This window comes from Ambystoma mexicanum, chromosome 7p, assembly GCF_040938575.1.
Source record: "Ambystoma mexicanum isolate Mex_15411 chromosome 7p, UKY_AmexF1_1, whole genome shotgun sequence".
NCBI lineage: Eukaryota > Metazoa > Chordata > Amphibia > Caudata > Ambystomatidae > Ambystoma > Ambystoma mexicanum.
The window spans coordinates 525564326-525581627 of record NC_090939.1 but is presented as its reverse complement, the minus strand read 5'-3'; the positions used below and the strand labels follow the sequence as shown (position 1 = coordinate 525581627).

The 17302-nt window shown below is 47.7% G+C and overlaps 1 protein-coding gene across 1 annotated transcript in view; it reads left to right on the top strand.

Moving 5' to 3' along the window:
- The window catches only part of CYBB (cytochrome b-245 beta chain), a 370087-nt gene that overhangs the window by 117599 nt on the left and 235186 nt on the right, over positions 1-17302 (top strand). The window contains exon 4 of the mRNA XM_069636562.1: positions 1981-2065. Within this exon, the coding sequence (XP_069492663.1) occupies positions 1981-2065 (85 nt within the window). The remainder of the gene's footprint in view (positions 1-1980; positions 2066-17302) is intronic.

Sequence of the window (17302 nt, the reverse complement as noted above, 5' to 3'; positions counted from 1 at the left end):
GTCGACTCCCCAACTCAATGCCAAATCACCTCTTCAGGAAGCGCCTAGAAGCATGGTTCGATGTTGTCAATCCCTGAAAGACAAACATAAGGTACTGTGGAGAGGCACTGTCCCACTGGTCCACCTTTAGAGGGCATGGTGACTTTTAAGCCACCCTTCTCTGCTTTTTTCTCCTAAGACATTCCCGAACATTAACATTGTGCCAATTAAGTGCCTACACGCATGCTCATCTATCAAGGCAGTGTTTTTCATTAGTTGATTGCATTATATTGCTTGATTTAAAGCCTATATGTTTTATAGAACGTTGATTGAACATCCTTTTGTTTTGGAACCATTGTACATAAGTTGATTGGGTTGTGTCTATCATCAGCTCACACCCCACCTCAAGATTAAGCTTGCACTCGGCCTACCCTACCACATAATACAAACAAGGTATACCTTTCTGGCTGTGTCTGTTTCACCTTTATCATTGGGATCATTGCATGTTTAGTTATAGTGTGGGGCAGAGGAGGGGGTTTAGCCATTACTCAAGCCTGCACTCCCACAGACCTGTAGAAAAGTCATCACAAATGTACACGATTTTGGGACGGTTGTGTCCATATTCATCAAACACCACTAAAGCTATAAGGCTAGGAAAAAGTGTTCTTTCTACCTCCAGTTCATGAACATAACTAAAGAGTCATTATTACTGAGTACATGGGTATAAAACACAGACCAACTAATGGCATATTGTTTATAAACCATGTTTAGCAACTTAAATTATAGTCCACATTTCTGCAACGTGTGAGTGCTACGCATTCCCAATACTAATACAAATTGTAAACATTTTGAAGAGTGTGCAGATGGCACTTGGATAATCCTTAAAGGACTCGGCCACAATATTTAGCAGTGACCTGATGCCAAGTCAGGGGCATAAAGACTGTAACCATGGGGACACAATGTGAACAAAAAAGGAACCGGTAATGGGAAGTGCAATTGTGTCAGGTGCAAAAAAAGCGTGGGTGTGTGGTGGTTCCTCTTTTGTGGCATGGCAGCATGTCTTAATAATTGATCTATAGGTCTGTTATTGGATTTCCCCAAGGTCCCTCTTGGGTTACAGTGCAGCTAGATTTGAAATAAGTTCAGATGTGGAAGTGAGGAAGGTCAACAGCAAAAGTGTGCAAAGCTTGCAGGCACCGTTTCCAACTCTGCCAGTCGTTCATCTCTCCGAGGCTGAACAATCAAGTACCTTCAAATTGCATCTTCACAGCCCTTATCATTACAGCGCTGAAAATCACCAGCAATATCGAATGAAGCACTACATAAAAACGTACAATTACTGCTATAGTTTATGGGTTGTGTTATGAGCTGGGAGGTTAACCTAATTTTTCCATAGGAAATAACGTTGAGAAAACTGCAAACCCACTCAAACAATATTCAAACCTTTAATTCAAATGTTAAGAAACAACGTGTCTGACGTTTGCAGTTTCATACATATTTTATGACACCAAACTAAAGTTTAAATATCTTCGTTTCTCGTGTCAGCGATGGCCTATACCATTGGGCAGTATTCCGGCGCATTTAGCACCGGGATACCGCCCAATTTGTGATGAGGCCCGTTTTGCTCATGGCATCTTAGAGATGCTCCAGCCATCTACAGATTTGCTATAGTTTTAGGGTTTGCGGATCAGGTAAAAGGTAGCAGATGCAAATTTGAGGGGATAAAGGGTATTTCCTGCATCCCTCATGTCCAAGTCTTTTGTCAATCAAGCCATGTGTTATGTATCTATTTTACAGTGTGCTCCTACCATTATGGGTAATGCAACCCACAACTGTTGGGAAAGAAATATACTTTGCTGCAAGTAACTTGCATGAAACATGATGACACACAAACATAGCTAGTCCTAAACACGGAAGGCACAAAGCATGGCACATGTTATACAATCGGTTTGTCTTAATGCCATCAGTAAACCCTCTTCCTCTCGTCCTTTTCCTTAACAGTGCTGTGGGCGAAGCGTCCGAAGACAGGTGGACAGAAGCCTAACATTCCACAAGCTCGTGGCATGGATGATTGCACTCCACACAGGTACAGTATGCCCGCACAAACAGTTCCACAGTATTCTCTCTAATTTTGGTCTATCATTGTTCACGCTGTGTGGCGAAAAACACATCCCAATAAACCAGTACCGTGTGCACATCACTGCTCGGCAAGGTGATGGATTAGGATCGGAAATGACCAGGGGAATTCAACAAGTTTTCCTATCACTATTGCGTAGTCCTTAATAGTGCAACTAGGGCAGAAATCGAGGACTCGATATGGAAAATTAAAATATTTAAGATTATTTTGAAAACCCACGTTGAGTTTTTGAAGTCTTTTTAAGATGCAATTTTTAACAATATATAGCGTGACAAATGAATGGATGTAGTTAGTCCTGGGCCTCATTACAAGTCTGCCGTTCCGGAAATAAGGGTGCTGGTAACAGCGTACCGGCACCCATTCCAGACCGGCAAACTACAACTGTGCCTGCCGGCATCGCTGTGTACAGCAGGTCTGACCTGCCTGGTGCAACGGCCCCGGTAGGCACAGTTGTCATGGAAGCACCAACATCATTACTAACGATGACAGTGCTTCCGAGTCCCCATTCCCATGGAGTCCTATAGGACTTTTTGGGAATGGGCACTAACATTTTCCACCGCCTGACATCCCGGGCTGCCGGGACTTGTAATGTCATGGTGGCACCAGGATCTCAGGCGGCTGAACCGGTGTTAGAGTCCAGCAGCAGCCTGCCGGTAGCACCGGCAGGTTACCGCCGGACTTGTAATGATGCCCATGCATGTATGAGGTAACACAGCTTTTCTTACAATCAATCAGGTCTTCATGTGTAAATAATCCCATCGTGGCAGAGCCACCGATAGCCATCTGTTGTCGTTGTACATGGAAGTGGACTGAGGATATTGACAGGACAATGTATCAAACATTCTACGCTCTGTGTGTGAACATCTACATGCATGGGAGTGTATTGAAAAAGTATACGCACAGCATGCTCCTAGGCCAAATATAGGGGCCTGCAATCTTTTACTCTACAGATGTTTTGGACTACAAGGGGCTTGGGTCCAAAATACCTTCAACTGTCTCTCCGTAAATACCTTCCCTCCCGAGCTCTTCGCTCCTCCACCTCCAACCCCCTCAGGGTCAGCTGTTTCTCCTCAAAGAAACAAGCTGGGGGTAGGTCTCTGTCTTTGGCTGGGGCCTCCCTCTGGAACACCCTCCCTGCCACTCTGAAACATGAGGAGAAACATCTCAAAACCTTCCTCTTTGCTTCTGCCTTCGTGCAACTGGTTACCCTCTGATTTCGGGCCCAGTTACCTGCTCAACTTTCCACGCACCCGCACTGCCTCCTGGCAACTCTTGCACTTCGGTTTGTATCTGCAACCCTACAGTCCCCCCTTCTCTGCACTTATCAGACACCCCGTATCTGTTGCCTTAAACCTAGCACTTACAACCTGCTGGCTGCACTAACACTGTTGTTGTTTTTTATTTCCTTTATTTCCTTTGCTCAGCACTTTCCACTTCTCCCCCTGCTCCCTGCACATTCCCCCTTGCCTCTCCCCTGCACTTGTGCATTCTTAATGCCACTGGGCCTAGTAAGATCGTTGTTTTTGTTCTCCCTTCTCATTTGTGTATGAGTATGATACAAATAAAATATCAATATCAAGGGATCATGGGAGTTTTATTCCAAAACATCTAGAGAGCTGCAATTTGCAGACCCCTGTCCTAAGATAGTGAGGGGAGGATCTGACATTACCAGATGGCAATGTGCTATAGTCATAAAGACATTTTTTCACTTCCCACCATACCATAAGTACACTTCTACAGTGGTTTATGTATCTAAGATTATGATTTCAAAAGGAGATAAGTGAGTGCATGGACTTTAGGGGGCAAAACCTGGCAATGAAGAGGCTGGACTATGATGGAAATATCAGTCTTTATAAGTGGCGTAGCAGAGCAAATCATTGTAGTGTCTGGACATATGAAGGCAAAAGATGAGAAATGCTTAACTGTCTACATAGCACCTATACAAAAGTCAAAAAGATTGTCTATGTCTATGCTTGTGCTCATGGCAGTAGCCATCCTTCTGTGCAGTATGTCCAAGGTAAAACATGCGTTGGATGCACAATTGTGGGGTTGGCCGATGGCTGTAGGTATTAGTAATCAGTATCCTTGTATGGCAACAGCTTTCTTGGTCCTTGATTCTCAGAAGGACTGCTGAAGAGGGATGTGGCACCAAGCACTGAGAGGGATAAGAACTTCTTGAAGTTGAAAATGTTGGAAAGGAGTCTACCCAAAGAATATATGGTTACGTGATCCTACCACACAAAATTAGTTACTAGAGTTCTGGCCACTTTCGTGGTTCGCCCAGAATGGAAATCAAAACAACCCAAAAGGAATGGCAACAGTGACGGTCCTTCAGACTGAAAAGACATTTTACATCATGAAGTCCCTAGAATAACACTGTCAAAGTCTGCATATTGTAAGGACTACTTTGCAATAGAGAACTAGTCAGACAAATAGACTACATGCTTAATTACCAAGGCAAACATCGGATCAGAAGCCCTACACGGACTAATAGTTAGGTAGTTGCTTCTTATAGACACAGTAGACAAAAAAGTGATTTCAATTTCCCAATTAAAGATGAACAGGGACTAGTAAGGTCACTGTGCACCAGGAAGTTAAAATAAAGTGTCTACTTGGGTATGTCGAGAGCATATCACTTACTTACAAGAGTCTTGAAATACATTATTCTTAAAGTAACAGATGTATGTTCTTCAAGCCAATCAATCACAATTGTATTTGTATAGAAAAAATATCCTCTACAATTTCCAGTAAAAAAATAGGACGTTCATTTCCGATTTTAAAAAAACATTTACAGGCCGATTCATGGAATCAACGTGCGCCGAAAAAACGGCGCACCCGTGCGAAAACGTGCGATTCGCAGTGAAATAGCGAAAATCGCAGTGCAAGTGCGATTATCGCACAGAAAACATCGCACATCTATTCATGGAAGTCCGTGCACGCGCAAAATGTGGGATGTGCGCTGAAAAAGTGCGCGGCGCACGATGGCGCATGCTGGCGCACAGGTCATCGAACGCCGTGCGATAAGGCCACAGCGAATTCGCACATAGCGCGGCGCACATAACAAAAGTAGGCGTAACACGGGGTGTCACACGCAGAATGGGGAACAACTCGTGAAAATGTGGGCGTCACGGGGGAAGTACAGGAGACAAGTGCGCAGAACGCCCACACGCTCGCCTACAATACGTATTCATGGAATCGAATAGGGAAAAACAGCGCACGGCCAAAGACGCGCACAGGCCCATACATGTCCGCCACACGAAAGCAGGCGGTAGCGTCCCTGCGCAGGAAAAAAATGTGCGCCAAAGTCCTACACGCGCAAGAAGGCCCACACGCGATCGGGCCTGGGGGAGCGTGTGCGTGTATTTCAGAGGTGCGCGAGAAGTTACACACGCGATCGGGCCTGTGGGAGCGTGTGCGTGTATTCCAGAGGTACGTGGGAAGTTTCACACGCGATTGGGCTGCGTGCGGGTATTTCCGGGGTGCGCGGGAAGTTTCACACGCGATCGGGCCTGGGGGAGCGTGTGCGTGTATTTCAGAGGTGCACGAGAAGTTACACACGCGATCGGGCCGGTGGGAGCGTGTGCGTGTATTCCAGAGGTGCGCGGGAAGTCTCATACGCGATTGGGCTGCGTGCGGGTATTCCCGGGGTGCGTGGGAAGTTTCACACGCGATCGGGCCTGGGGGAGCGTGTGCGTGTATTTCAGAGGTGCGCGAGAAGTTCCACACGCGATTGGCCTGGGCGCGTGTATTTCAGAGGTGCGCGAGAAGTTCCACACGCGATTGGCCTGGGCGCATGTATTTCAGAGGTGCGCGAGAAGTTTCACACGCGATTGGCCTGGGCGCGTGTATTTCAGGGGCTCGTGGGTGTTTTCACACGCGATCGGGCCTGGTGGGGAGCAGGGTACCACTCACCGTCTGCCTTGCATGTAGAAGAACGCGTAGCCAACACCCGCTGTGAAGTAATAGCGTGTGAACCCCAACGGATGGAAAACACATGCACCGCACGAAAAGCACGTACAGAGCAGTGTAAAGGCACGCGGGATCTCTAAGCCCTGCAAGGGCAACGCCCGTGCGCGAAACATCACAGACGCGCTTACGCTGTAAGGGCCTTTGGTCCAATGAAATCGCGTACACGTGCTGACGCGCTTACGCGCTAAGGGCCTTTCCTCGATTTTCACACTGACGTGCAGGATTTTCACATGCCAAATTACTCCGTATCAAGCTGGCCCCGCGAAAACACACGGAAGACCACGCTCCTGCCCAGAAGGCCGAATTACTGTCCCCCAGTGCCCCGAGCAGCCTCCCACGTGCCATCTGCTGCTGCCTGCCTGCCTGCCTGCCTGCCTGCTGCCACCGTGCCCTGCCATTTGGTGCCTGCACATCAGCCATCTGCAGGGGTCCAGTTGCTGTGTACACCCATGCTGGAACAGAAGACTCCCGACTCGGATAACATCGCTCCACAGCCCAGCCCCAGGACCCAGTTGCCCACCCACTCCTGCCCCTGGGGTTGCCATGTCGGGCACATCAACATCTGGCACCAGTGGCAACCCCCGGCCAGAGGGGCAGAGGGGCACCAGCTTCACTGCCACCGAAGTTGGTGTCCTGGTGGAGCAAGTCCTGGGGCAGTATGATGCCCTCTTCGGATCGTCCCGCGCCAACAAGGAAGGACGGGAGAGGATCTGGGCCGACTGTGTGGTTGCCATCAACGCGGAGGGGGTGGCAACCCGCACCATCCAGAAGGTCAAGAAGCACTGGGAGGACTTGAGGTCCAGGACCCTCATAAAGGCCCGGCGCCTCGTGGAGGGGGGCCGGGGCCGCATGAGTTCCATCCAGATGAGGGTCCTGGAACGCGTACACCCAGCGCTCCACGCACAGGTCCTTGAGAGGGAGACCCGTCTGGGGTTGAGCGGTGAGTGGCCAAGCATTGCTGTGTGAGACAGGGCATGGTGCAGTGTGCTGGTTGTCTGATACTTTCCTGTATGTGTGACATAGGCCATGTACGCATGTATGTGTGCAGGGACATCATGGTAATGCATGTGCGACCAGTAATGTGTGAACCGCATGGTTGTTGCATGTGTTTAAATGCGACATGGGGAGCCCTATGCAGATTGTACACATGAGAGCATGGCAGTCTCTGTTCCTGGACATGGGTGGGGGTGAGGGATGGGTGCTGATGCCAGGTACATATATGGTATCCATGTCTGTGTGCCTGACCTGCGTGTCTGTGACTTGTGAATGCCATGGATGCATGACGCATGTCTGTGACAATTTACAGATTCACTGATGCAGCCTAGTCATCCTTGTATCCACTGTGATTGGGGTGTACGGGGCCAGATGGATGTGACTGAGGTGAAGTGTGTGCATGTGATAGGCATGACCCATGATGCATGTGAGTTCCATTACATTGTATGTTTCGAGAGTCCATTGGACATGTATGGAAATGTCCATGGCATGCACCATGACTGTCACTGTGTGTGTTTTGCCTGGACTGACACATGTGTTGTGGAGGGACATGATGGAAGTGTACTCTGACAGTGGCACTCATCTGCTATTGCTTCCTGTCTAGAGGACCATTGTACAGTACCCTGATGCTTGTGTTCTATGTCTCCCTCTACGCAGCGGCTAGTGAAGAAGAGGGTGGAGACGGCGCTGTGGAGCAAGGCGGCGGGGATGCCCCCACGGCTGCAGCGGAAGGGGTGGGTGAGCCCCCACAGGGGCCTGCTACGGCGGAAGATGGTGAGGAGCCATTCAGGTTGGTAGTTTCCACAGAGGAGGAGGAGGCCGCCACTGAGGCCTGGTGGGGGCATCCCTGCTGGTGCAAGTGGTGCAGTCCAGGGGCAGGGGCAGGAGTCAGCACAGGTCACCGTGGAGGGGCCTGTGCATGTCGCTGTCCCTGACCCTGTGGGTGCACCACCATCCACCAGCAGGGATGCCCCGTCCCAGGCCCGTCCGCAGGTAGAGGGGATGTCCATGTCATCTGACTCCCCTCCACCTGCGGACGAGGGGACCCCTGGCCGTATGGAGAAGGTCCTAATTGGGGTTGCGATGCGCACAGCTGTGATTCGTGATGCCATGCATGCTTCCCAGGAGGAGCACGCACGTCATCACGAAGAGCACCGTGCCGACATGGCCCAATTGGGATCGTCCATGTTCGGGGGTTTCCTGCATGTGTCGGCCAGTCTGGCGGCCCTCTCCTCCTCTGTGGAGACTATACGAAAGTCGTTCTCCTTGCCGTCTTCCGGCCCAGATGCCACCAGGGTCCCCTGTGGACCTGCCCTGACCAATGCAGCCAGCTCAGTGGGAATCCCATCCCTGCCACAGTCGGGAGTCAGAGGTCCAGCAGGGGTGGACACCACAGCAACTGTACCCCAGCAGATGGAGGATGTGCCGGCATCATCAGGCAGGGCACGTGCACGACGGCGTCGGTGGATTCCATCAGCCTGGATGCCGTCGTGCTGGCAGAGGCAGTGGCTTCGGAGGCAGCAGCGGAGTCAACGTGGGAGGCATCATGGCTCGGGGCCATCAACATCGGAGGGGCAGGCATCGGCCGGAGGGCAGGAGGACCCAGGACGGGAAGTGTCTTCCGTGTGGCAGCGGTTGGGCCAGCATATAGGTGCGGAGCGGCGGCGGGCGGAAGAGGCGCGGCTCACAATGGTCAGGGCGGAGAACTCCATGCGGAGGGCCCTGAGGCGGGCCGAGTGCCTCGAGGCAATCCGCAGGGGGTTGGAGGAGGAGACGGCGTCGTCCCTGCCGACCCTCGGGGCCATGGAACAGGACTGCCTCCGGGACATCGAACAGGAGTTCAATGATGCCCTGGCCCAGAACACCACGGAGTGAGCCGCTAGACTTGCCCGCCGCCTTTGTATATAGTTATATAGTTAGTGTTAGGTTTCCTTTAAAAAAAAAAATATTTGGTTGCGATTGGACAATGCGCCACATTTTTGTATATAGTTCAGTTTTTAGTTAGTTGTCATAGTTAGGTTTCATTTGGTTGGGCTCATGGACCCGGGATTATCTTGTAAATAGTTATTCAATGGATTTTTTTATTTTTTGGATTTTTTTCATCGCCATGAAGCAATGGTTTTTGTTTATCATTTACACTTGGATTACTTTTCTGACTGTGACTTTGGACACCATTCATTTTGATTGTGCTGTGTGTTTTTGATTTTTTTCATGGACATTCATCTTCTTTTGGTTGTTTTGCTTTGTGGTTTTTCTCATTTCATTTCCATTCAAGTTGATTTTCAATACATTTTTATTTTCATCCTTCAATGTGTTGTATCATCTCATTGCTTTCATGCATGTCATGTTTGGTGTTTTAACATTCACTTGCAGCCATTGTGTGTGACAGACATGTGTTCATTTGCATTATTTACATTGGGTGTGTAACATGTAATTTCCTTTGATATGTGGGTGGATGTGATAGTTGGTTGGGCCTTTTGGCAGGGGAGGATGGCCATTACGGACATGATTGGGGATTGTTGGGACCCAGGTGCAGGGGGGCATGGATGGGACATGGGTGAGGGCCTGGTGGAGGGTGCCCCAGCACTGCTGGGGGGTGGGGGGTGGGGAACATGAGTTGGACATGGGTGGGGGCCTGCTGGCAGGTGCCCCACAGTGCTGGGGGGTGGGGGTGGTGGGGAACATGAGTTGGACATGGGTGGGGGCCTGCTGGCAGGTGCCCCACAGTGCTGGGGGGTGGGGGTGGTGGGGAACATGAGTTGGACATGGGTGAGGCCTGCTGGCAGGTGCCCCACAATTCTGGGGGTGGGGGTGCAAGGGGACATGAGTTGGTGATCATTAGTGCAAGGAGACATGTGCCTTTGCTGGGGGGCATGCCCATGTTGGGTGGGCTGCCTGCGGGACATGACCAGGGATGCAGGGGGCGTGGAGGGTGTACAGGGAACACCTGGGAGGACCCACACTGGCAAATCACATGTAGGGCTCCCCGGCACCCCTGAAATACACGTACCCTGCTGAAATTGCGTGTAAAACTTTGCGCGCACCCCTGAAATACCCGCACGCAGCCCAATCGCGTGTGAAACTTCCCGCGCACCCCTGAAATACCCGCACGCAGCCCAATCGTGTGTGAAACTTCGCGCGCACCCCTGAAATACCCGCACGTAGCCCAATCGCGTATAAAACTTCCTGCGCACCCTTGAAATACCCGCAGGCAGCCCAATCGTGTGTGAAACTTCCCGCACACCCCTGAGATACCCGCACGCAGCCCAATCGCATGTAAAACTTCACGCGCACCCCTGAAATTTCCGCACGCAGCCCAATCGCGTGTGAAACTTCCCGCGCACCCCTGAAATACCTGCACGCAGCCCAATCGCGTGTGAAACTTCCCGCGCACCCCTGAAATACCCGCACGCAGCCCAATCGCGTGTGAAACTTCTCGCGCACCCCTGAAATACACGCGCCCAGGGCAATCGCGTGTGGAACTTCTCGCGCACCTCTGAAATACACGCGCCCAGGCCAATCGCGTGTGGAACTTCTCGCGCACCCCTGAAATACACGCGCACAGGGCAATCGCGTGTGGAACTTCTCGCGCACCCCTGAAATACACGCGCACAGGGCAATCGCGTGTGGAACTTCTCGCGCACCTCTGAAATACACGCGCCCAGGCCAATCGCGTGTGGAACTTCTCGCGCACCTCTGAAATACACGCACACGCTCCCCCAGGCCAGATCACGTGTGGAACTTCTCGCGCACCTCTGAAATACAAGCACACGCTCCCCCAGGCCAGATCGCGTGTGGAACTTCTCACGCACCCCTGAAATACACGCGCCCAGAGCAATCGCGTGTGTACTTCTCGCGCACCCCTGTAATACCCGCACGCAGCCCAATCGCGTGTGAAACTTCTCGCGCAACCCTGAAATACAAGCACGCGCTCCCCCAGGCCAGATCGCGTGTGGAACTTCTCGCGCACCCCTGAAATACACGCGCCCAGGGCAATCGCGTGTGGAACTTCTCGCGCACCCCTGTAATACCCGCACGCAGCCCAATCGTGTGTGAAACTTCTCGCGCACCCCTGAAATACACGCACACGCTCCCCCAGGCCAGATCGCGTGTGAAACTTCTCGCGCACCCCTGAAATACACGCGTCCAGGGCAATCGCGTGTAAAACATCGCGCGCACCCCTGTTATACCCGCACGCAGCCCAATCGCGTGTGAAACTTCTCGCGCACCCCTGAAATACACACACATGCTCCCCCAGGCCAGATCGCGTGTGAAACCTCTCGTGCACGCGTGTTCCCGAAACCCGTAATACGCGTTCCCCGCTTTGCGTTTGCTGTTTGCCAGTCCGGTAAACTGGTACAGGGTTGGCACAGCCCTTTGCGATGGTTTTGCGATCTTGATGGCTTTTCCTTGCACGAGGGCGTTCTTGGGGGCGTAACTGGCGCTGCTGCAGGGTCGCTGCGCCACTCTGTGCCACGTCTACTTTTGGAGGCGAGAATCCATGAATACGCTGTGCGCGGAAATTGATTTTATTGCACGTGGCTGGCGCAGACATTCGCACGGGCACGCTGTGCGCCAGCCGCGTGCAACACTTTTGAGAGGAATTACATGAATCGGCCTATAAATATCTTCAAACATAACAATAATGTTATAAATAGGGGGGGCCAAAATTACAACCTCAAAAAAAATGCAGCAATTTGTCTCCAATTTCGCCACGTCAGCAGAGCACAATATTTTCTGATTCACGACTTTAACCACATTTTATTTTTCCCCCAAAATTTCAGGGTCGTGGGGGGGATTTTGTGTGCACATTTTCTTTATATTCTTATTTGCTCTCTTTTTTTCATGACCATTGACCCTTTTCCATGTCTCACTCAGGGTCTAACCTACCTCTATTTGTCCCTGTCTCTTTGTGCCTCTGTCTACGTGTGACTAGTTGAGTCATTTGTTGGAACCTTTGTCTGTGTGCCCTCTGTGTCTATCTATTTATCTTTTGTGTCTCCTTATCTTTATGTTTACGTAGATAGGGTCAACTCCTACTTCCACTGGTTGCTGGGGTGAAATACTTATGCATACAAGTATAGGTTCCACCATGGGTCTTTCTTCATAATTGCTATTTAGTCAATTAGAAGTTCACATTTCCGGGTATCTTTACCAGATATACTGTGGATTGTTACTGGCATAATGAACTAAAGGAACAAATACTATGAGCAATTAGATAGTTCAAGACAATTACAAGAAGCAAAGAATGTTGTTTATTTTGGTCAAGAAACAATTGGTGTATCTACAATTTACAACACATAACACAAACTAACATAAATGATTGTGTTTCACCAACAATTAATATAAGTGAACAAAAATAGCGATAGAAGGCCTATGCAATTTAATCAAAAATGTTTGCTGCGTAGAAGTACCTGTAAATACAATACCATGAGTACAGACATCATGTTATATAGGGATGGGAGGAAGGGTATTCCCAAAAGCATAACACACACAGAAAAACAAAAGAAGAAGAAGTTAAAATTACATAAAGCAATATAGTGACTGGTTAAGCACACGACATACTGCGTCGTTTGTGCACGATATCAAATTATCTGTGCAGACTGTAAATGGAGCAAGCACACAAGATCCAAAAAGTAACTGAAAACTTGTCTGAATGATCAACTATACAGAGGACAGTTGCACTCTTTATGTGTCCCAAAAGCATGAATTAGTATAATAGTGTTCAAAAATGTAAATATGCAATGAAAATACAAGTACAAAACAACATCTAAATTCTATTCCCAACATCAAAATCCATTTAAATTGATATTCTTCAAGAATTCGTCTAAGAAGCAATGTACTTCGATATTATTAACATTTGCAGTATAATACCATTAAGTGGTTAGAAATGTGCACATTCATGAGTAATAGAGAACATAAATGTTGAGTTAGGTTCTCCTTTAGGTTATAAATAAGTCATGTATGATTGTTGAAGACCCTTTGAATTTGCTCTATGTGTTTTGGGTCTCACCCTTCTTCAGGAAATGGGGACTTCTAAATGTCCTATTTGTACAGGAAGTAAACTAATTGAAGACTTCTTTTGGTTTATCATTCAAATTACAAAAACACCTAAATAAAATTAGGAAGACTAACCTTATAGTTTTAGAAACATTCAACTACGAGCAGGAGATGGTTCATCATTAGAATCCTTATTTGAGGATCCCTAAAGATATTCTCAAAAAGAGGGCAAAAAGGTATCCTAAGAGCTCACAACCATTATTCCTCATTATTAATCGTTGTGGCCAAAGACTAAATCACACTTTTCCATGTCTTCTTATAAGGAGCTATTTATTCGGTCACAATGTTGTCTGATGTCACTGACTTTCTGGTTGCTAGTATGTTCTTACTGTACAATTTTGGCAGAGGTAGCACCATTTTGGGAAAGAGTTTCATCTAGTGTGAAATGTCAATTCAAACATTTGTATACCTAAGAGGTTAATTATTAGCAAGTGTTTATGCAGGAAACTTAGATGTCAAGGAATACCTGCATAAATAAATCAATCATACATTTTACAAAATACCAAAGATTGTAGTTTTTTCACATAGCTCACACCAATATTATTCATGACGGGTATAGTACCTTTCGTGATCAATTATGAAAAGATTATTTCACTCAAAGTAAGTGTCACTTATATATTTTTTTACTATAGATTAAAAACTAGTGATAGTTATCCAAGTTAAAGCAATGCTTGAAGCTGCCATTACTTTAAAATGTACACAAATTATAAAGTATTAGCAAATGCAACACAAACAATATAATTATCAACATTACCACATTAATTAAATGAAACAATTTAGATCAAAATTAAGAATTATCTCTTGGGAATTAACATGGATATTTTATCTATACAATAAATCTTATGTTTTTGTAAGAAACGTTTAATGTCACCAGGTCTTGAAGGAATACACACATTAACTAGCACTACACATTGCTGTTGTTTCATTGTATGTTGCCGTTCTGTGAAATGTACCACTACCAATGACATTCTTTCTTTGGATGTTCGATTCCTGCATAGTCCATTTGATTCTAACTTTGCAGGTTGTATGTGCCAACATAAAAAATGTTACAGAGACAATTTAGTCTATAAATAACGTTCAAGGAGAATCTGTTAATTGGATAGGTCTGCCAGTGTGTAGATTAATTATTGCATCACCTTTTACAAGACTGTTACAATGCTGATATGACAAACAGGCAAAAGTTCTATATTTTTCGAGACTTCGGTGACCTTCTTGGATTCTGCTCTTACAAATAGATCTCTAATGGATCTATTATTCCTGTATAAACCTATTTTACAACAGGTGAGATTTGATAGTATCAAACTCTAAAACGTCCAATGTTCATTAATAATAAATGTAATCTGGGAACCCTGCATTGAAAACGTACTGACATAAATCTGATCCAGAGTTTTTTTCATTTGGGTCAATGGAGTTGTTTTATCAGAATCTACTTTACATATGTACGTGTATCATTGGGTAGTCTACAATATTCTTCAGTATAGTCCACAGTCTTCAGAATAAATAGATTTCCATACTTGTCTGTTGGTTTAAATGTAATGTTATCAATCAGTGCTAGATCATTCATTTCATCTCATTTCTGCATATATTAGAACATTTATCACATTATAGTTTAAGTCTTAAAGGCATGGTCTAGTAAAATTTTTTATTGTCCCAACGGGTCGGCCATGTTTTTTTAAGCCTAAGTGGCTCGATTTTAGAAAACTTTCCTATGGACCTTACCCGAGTTTTCGTCCATTACACGCACGCGAAAACAAGCACCAGGGAGCCGCCATTTTCTGATAATCCTATCTTTTCCCCGATCGCCCTGGCTGACCTGCTTTTGCGGCACTAAATCAATTCCCCCGGCCCTGAGCCTGTCATCAGCAGACTCGTACCACCCATTTCCCAACGCCAAAGCACGTCTCGTGTCAACATTCGCTGCGCTTCAGCTAATGACGTGTCGCCATGGAAATGGCAGGACGCCTCTCTCCTCAATAAGTATAAACAGACCGTTTCACAACACACAGCAGCCGATTTTCGATTCCATTCCTCTCTCTGTGTTACTTAGAGTATTCTGTGACTCGTTTCAGTGCTCTGGTCAGCTACCTTCGCCGCTTGTAGCCCGTGTGAACAGATACCAGTACCACCGCTATCAATTATTTTAGTTTGTTTAACACACAATGGCTACAATAATGCCCTACATGTACGAGCCCGAGTATACCGAGGAGGAACTACTGGAAAGGGAAGCACGCGAAAACGATGGGGATTCGGACGGCAGTTGGCAGGACGAATCAACAGATGAAGAGCCTGGGCCTAGTCGAATGGACGGCGTCTCCACCTGGTGCACATGCAATCGGTGCAAGCTAATGCCAACTGAGGACGAGAACTGCTGCTGCCGAGAAAACTCGGGATGCCTGGCCTACATTTCGGAAGGCGAGCCACGACCGCAATGCATCACCGAGCTGCCAGACTTCAGGGCAGCCTGCCTCACACGGGCCGTGTTGAGAATAATGATGGTGTTTATGCACGAACTTCGAGCAACTGTTTGTCCTCGTAATCCGAGTAATGAGTAAGTATACTCTGCTTGTCATGCCACTCCTATTTCATGTTCTTCTACTATATCCAAAATTACATCTACATATCATTGTAACGCATGTAAGTCATTCAATAGTGTGCATTGTCTAGATAGCATTTGTCCGTGTAAAATGCCATTAGTTACAAGAATTGTCATTGACAACAAACGTTTATTAAACTTATCTGGGTCATTTAAAAACAGTTTGTTTCATTCCTTTTCACAGGTGGTACAGGCTGGTGGCCTATCGTTCCTTTACATGGTGGCTTCACGGGAGGCTTGGACACCGCGTTCGAAGAGTGATACCCGCCTGTGCCGTTCGTGCCATTAGAGAAACGTTCCCGAGTGACAGCGGTCAGTACAGGGGATTTTCTCTCGCTGTGATGCAACCTGACCTGTATAATCTTTAAAGTCTTGTATTTTTGTTTCATGAAAATAAGATACCAAATAAAACACCACATATATTTTAACAACGTTTGTCTCGATTTTTTAAATGAATCAAGTGTGTCTCCATTCAAGGATGGACGTCAGACATCTGTGCTCCGAATGGGTGAAGGTCTGGTTGCTGTGAAGCAGGGTGGTCACTATCTAAGCTAACATAACATATTCTCGATAATGCATGCACTAAATAACACTTGTTCAAAGTCTTTCAGTAGGTTATGTCTCTATAAAAGTCACACATATATCTATACTAACAATTACCATTGGATTATACAGGCCTTAGGGTCTTGGCCACTATAATACACCGGTTGAAGTGTGGGTCTGTGCTCACAAGAATCTCCGGTATGTGGCATTTGTTATTGATAAGCAACGATATACTATCATTGATATAAAGGCGATATACTGTATATTGATATAAAGGCGGTTTGCGCCGGTGGATGCGCGCTGGCATGGGGGGCTGTGACGGGCGCAAACGGCCAAGGTGCCAAACTACATGTACACTTCAAAAGGTGTCCCACGCCAAGGGGCCATCGGTCACATGGCCTCCTCAGACCCCGTGTCTCCAGGCAGGCCTCCCCTGAGGCAGGCCGCCCCCCTGCAATCCACATAAGTGTGTCTCCATTCAGCAGTCTTCCTGTGCCTTATCTGCACGCCCCAGGGCCATCCATCCCACCCCCCTCTATCAAAGGCGGTTCACACCCGGGGATGAGCGCTGGCATGGGGGGCTGTCCGGGGCGCGAAAGGCCAAGGTGTAAAACTGCATGTACACTTCAAAAGGTGTCCCACGCCAAGGGGCCATCGGTCACATGGCCTCCTCAGACCCCGTGTCTCCAGGCAGGCAGGCCTCCCCTGAGGCAGGCCGCCCCCCTAATACCACGACATACATACGTCATTCATTCACAAACACACCCCAGTTTCTAATACTTTAAAAACCACTCGATATGTTTCATGAGAACATCTTTGTACTTTGCAAGTCAACTCTTGAACGTGCTACCTGGGAACCACTGAGATCTATGTTAATCTGCTCGTCGTCGTGCTATCCGTGAACTTCTGTGACCGCTTCGAGCATACCCATCAGTGCGCTACCTGTGGCCATCCACCTATTCTCCCGCAACATACTGCTCTGCTTGCTGAACCCAACTGTTTGTTGGTCAAGGTAAGGCCATATATCC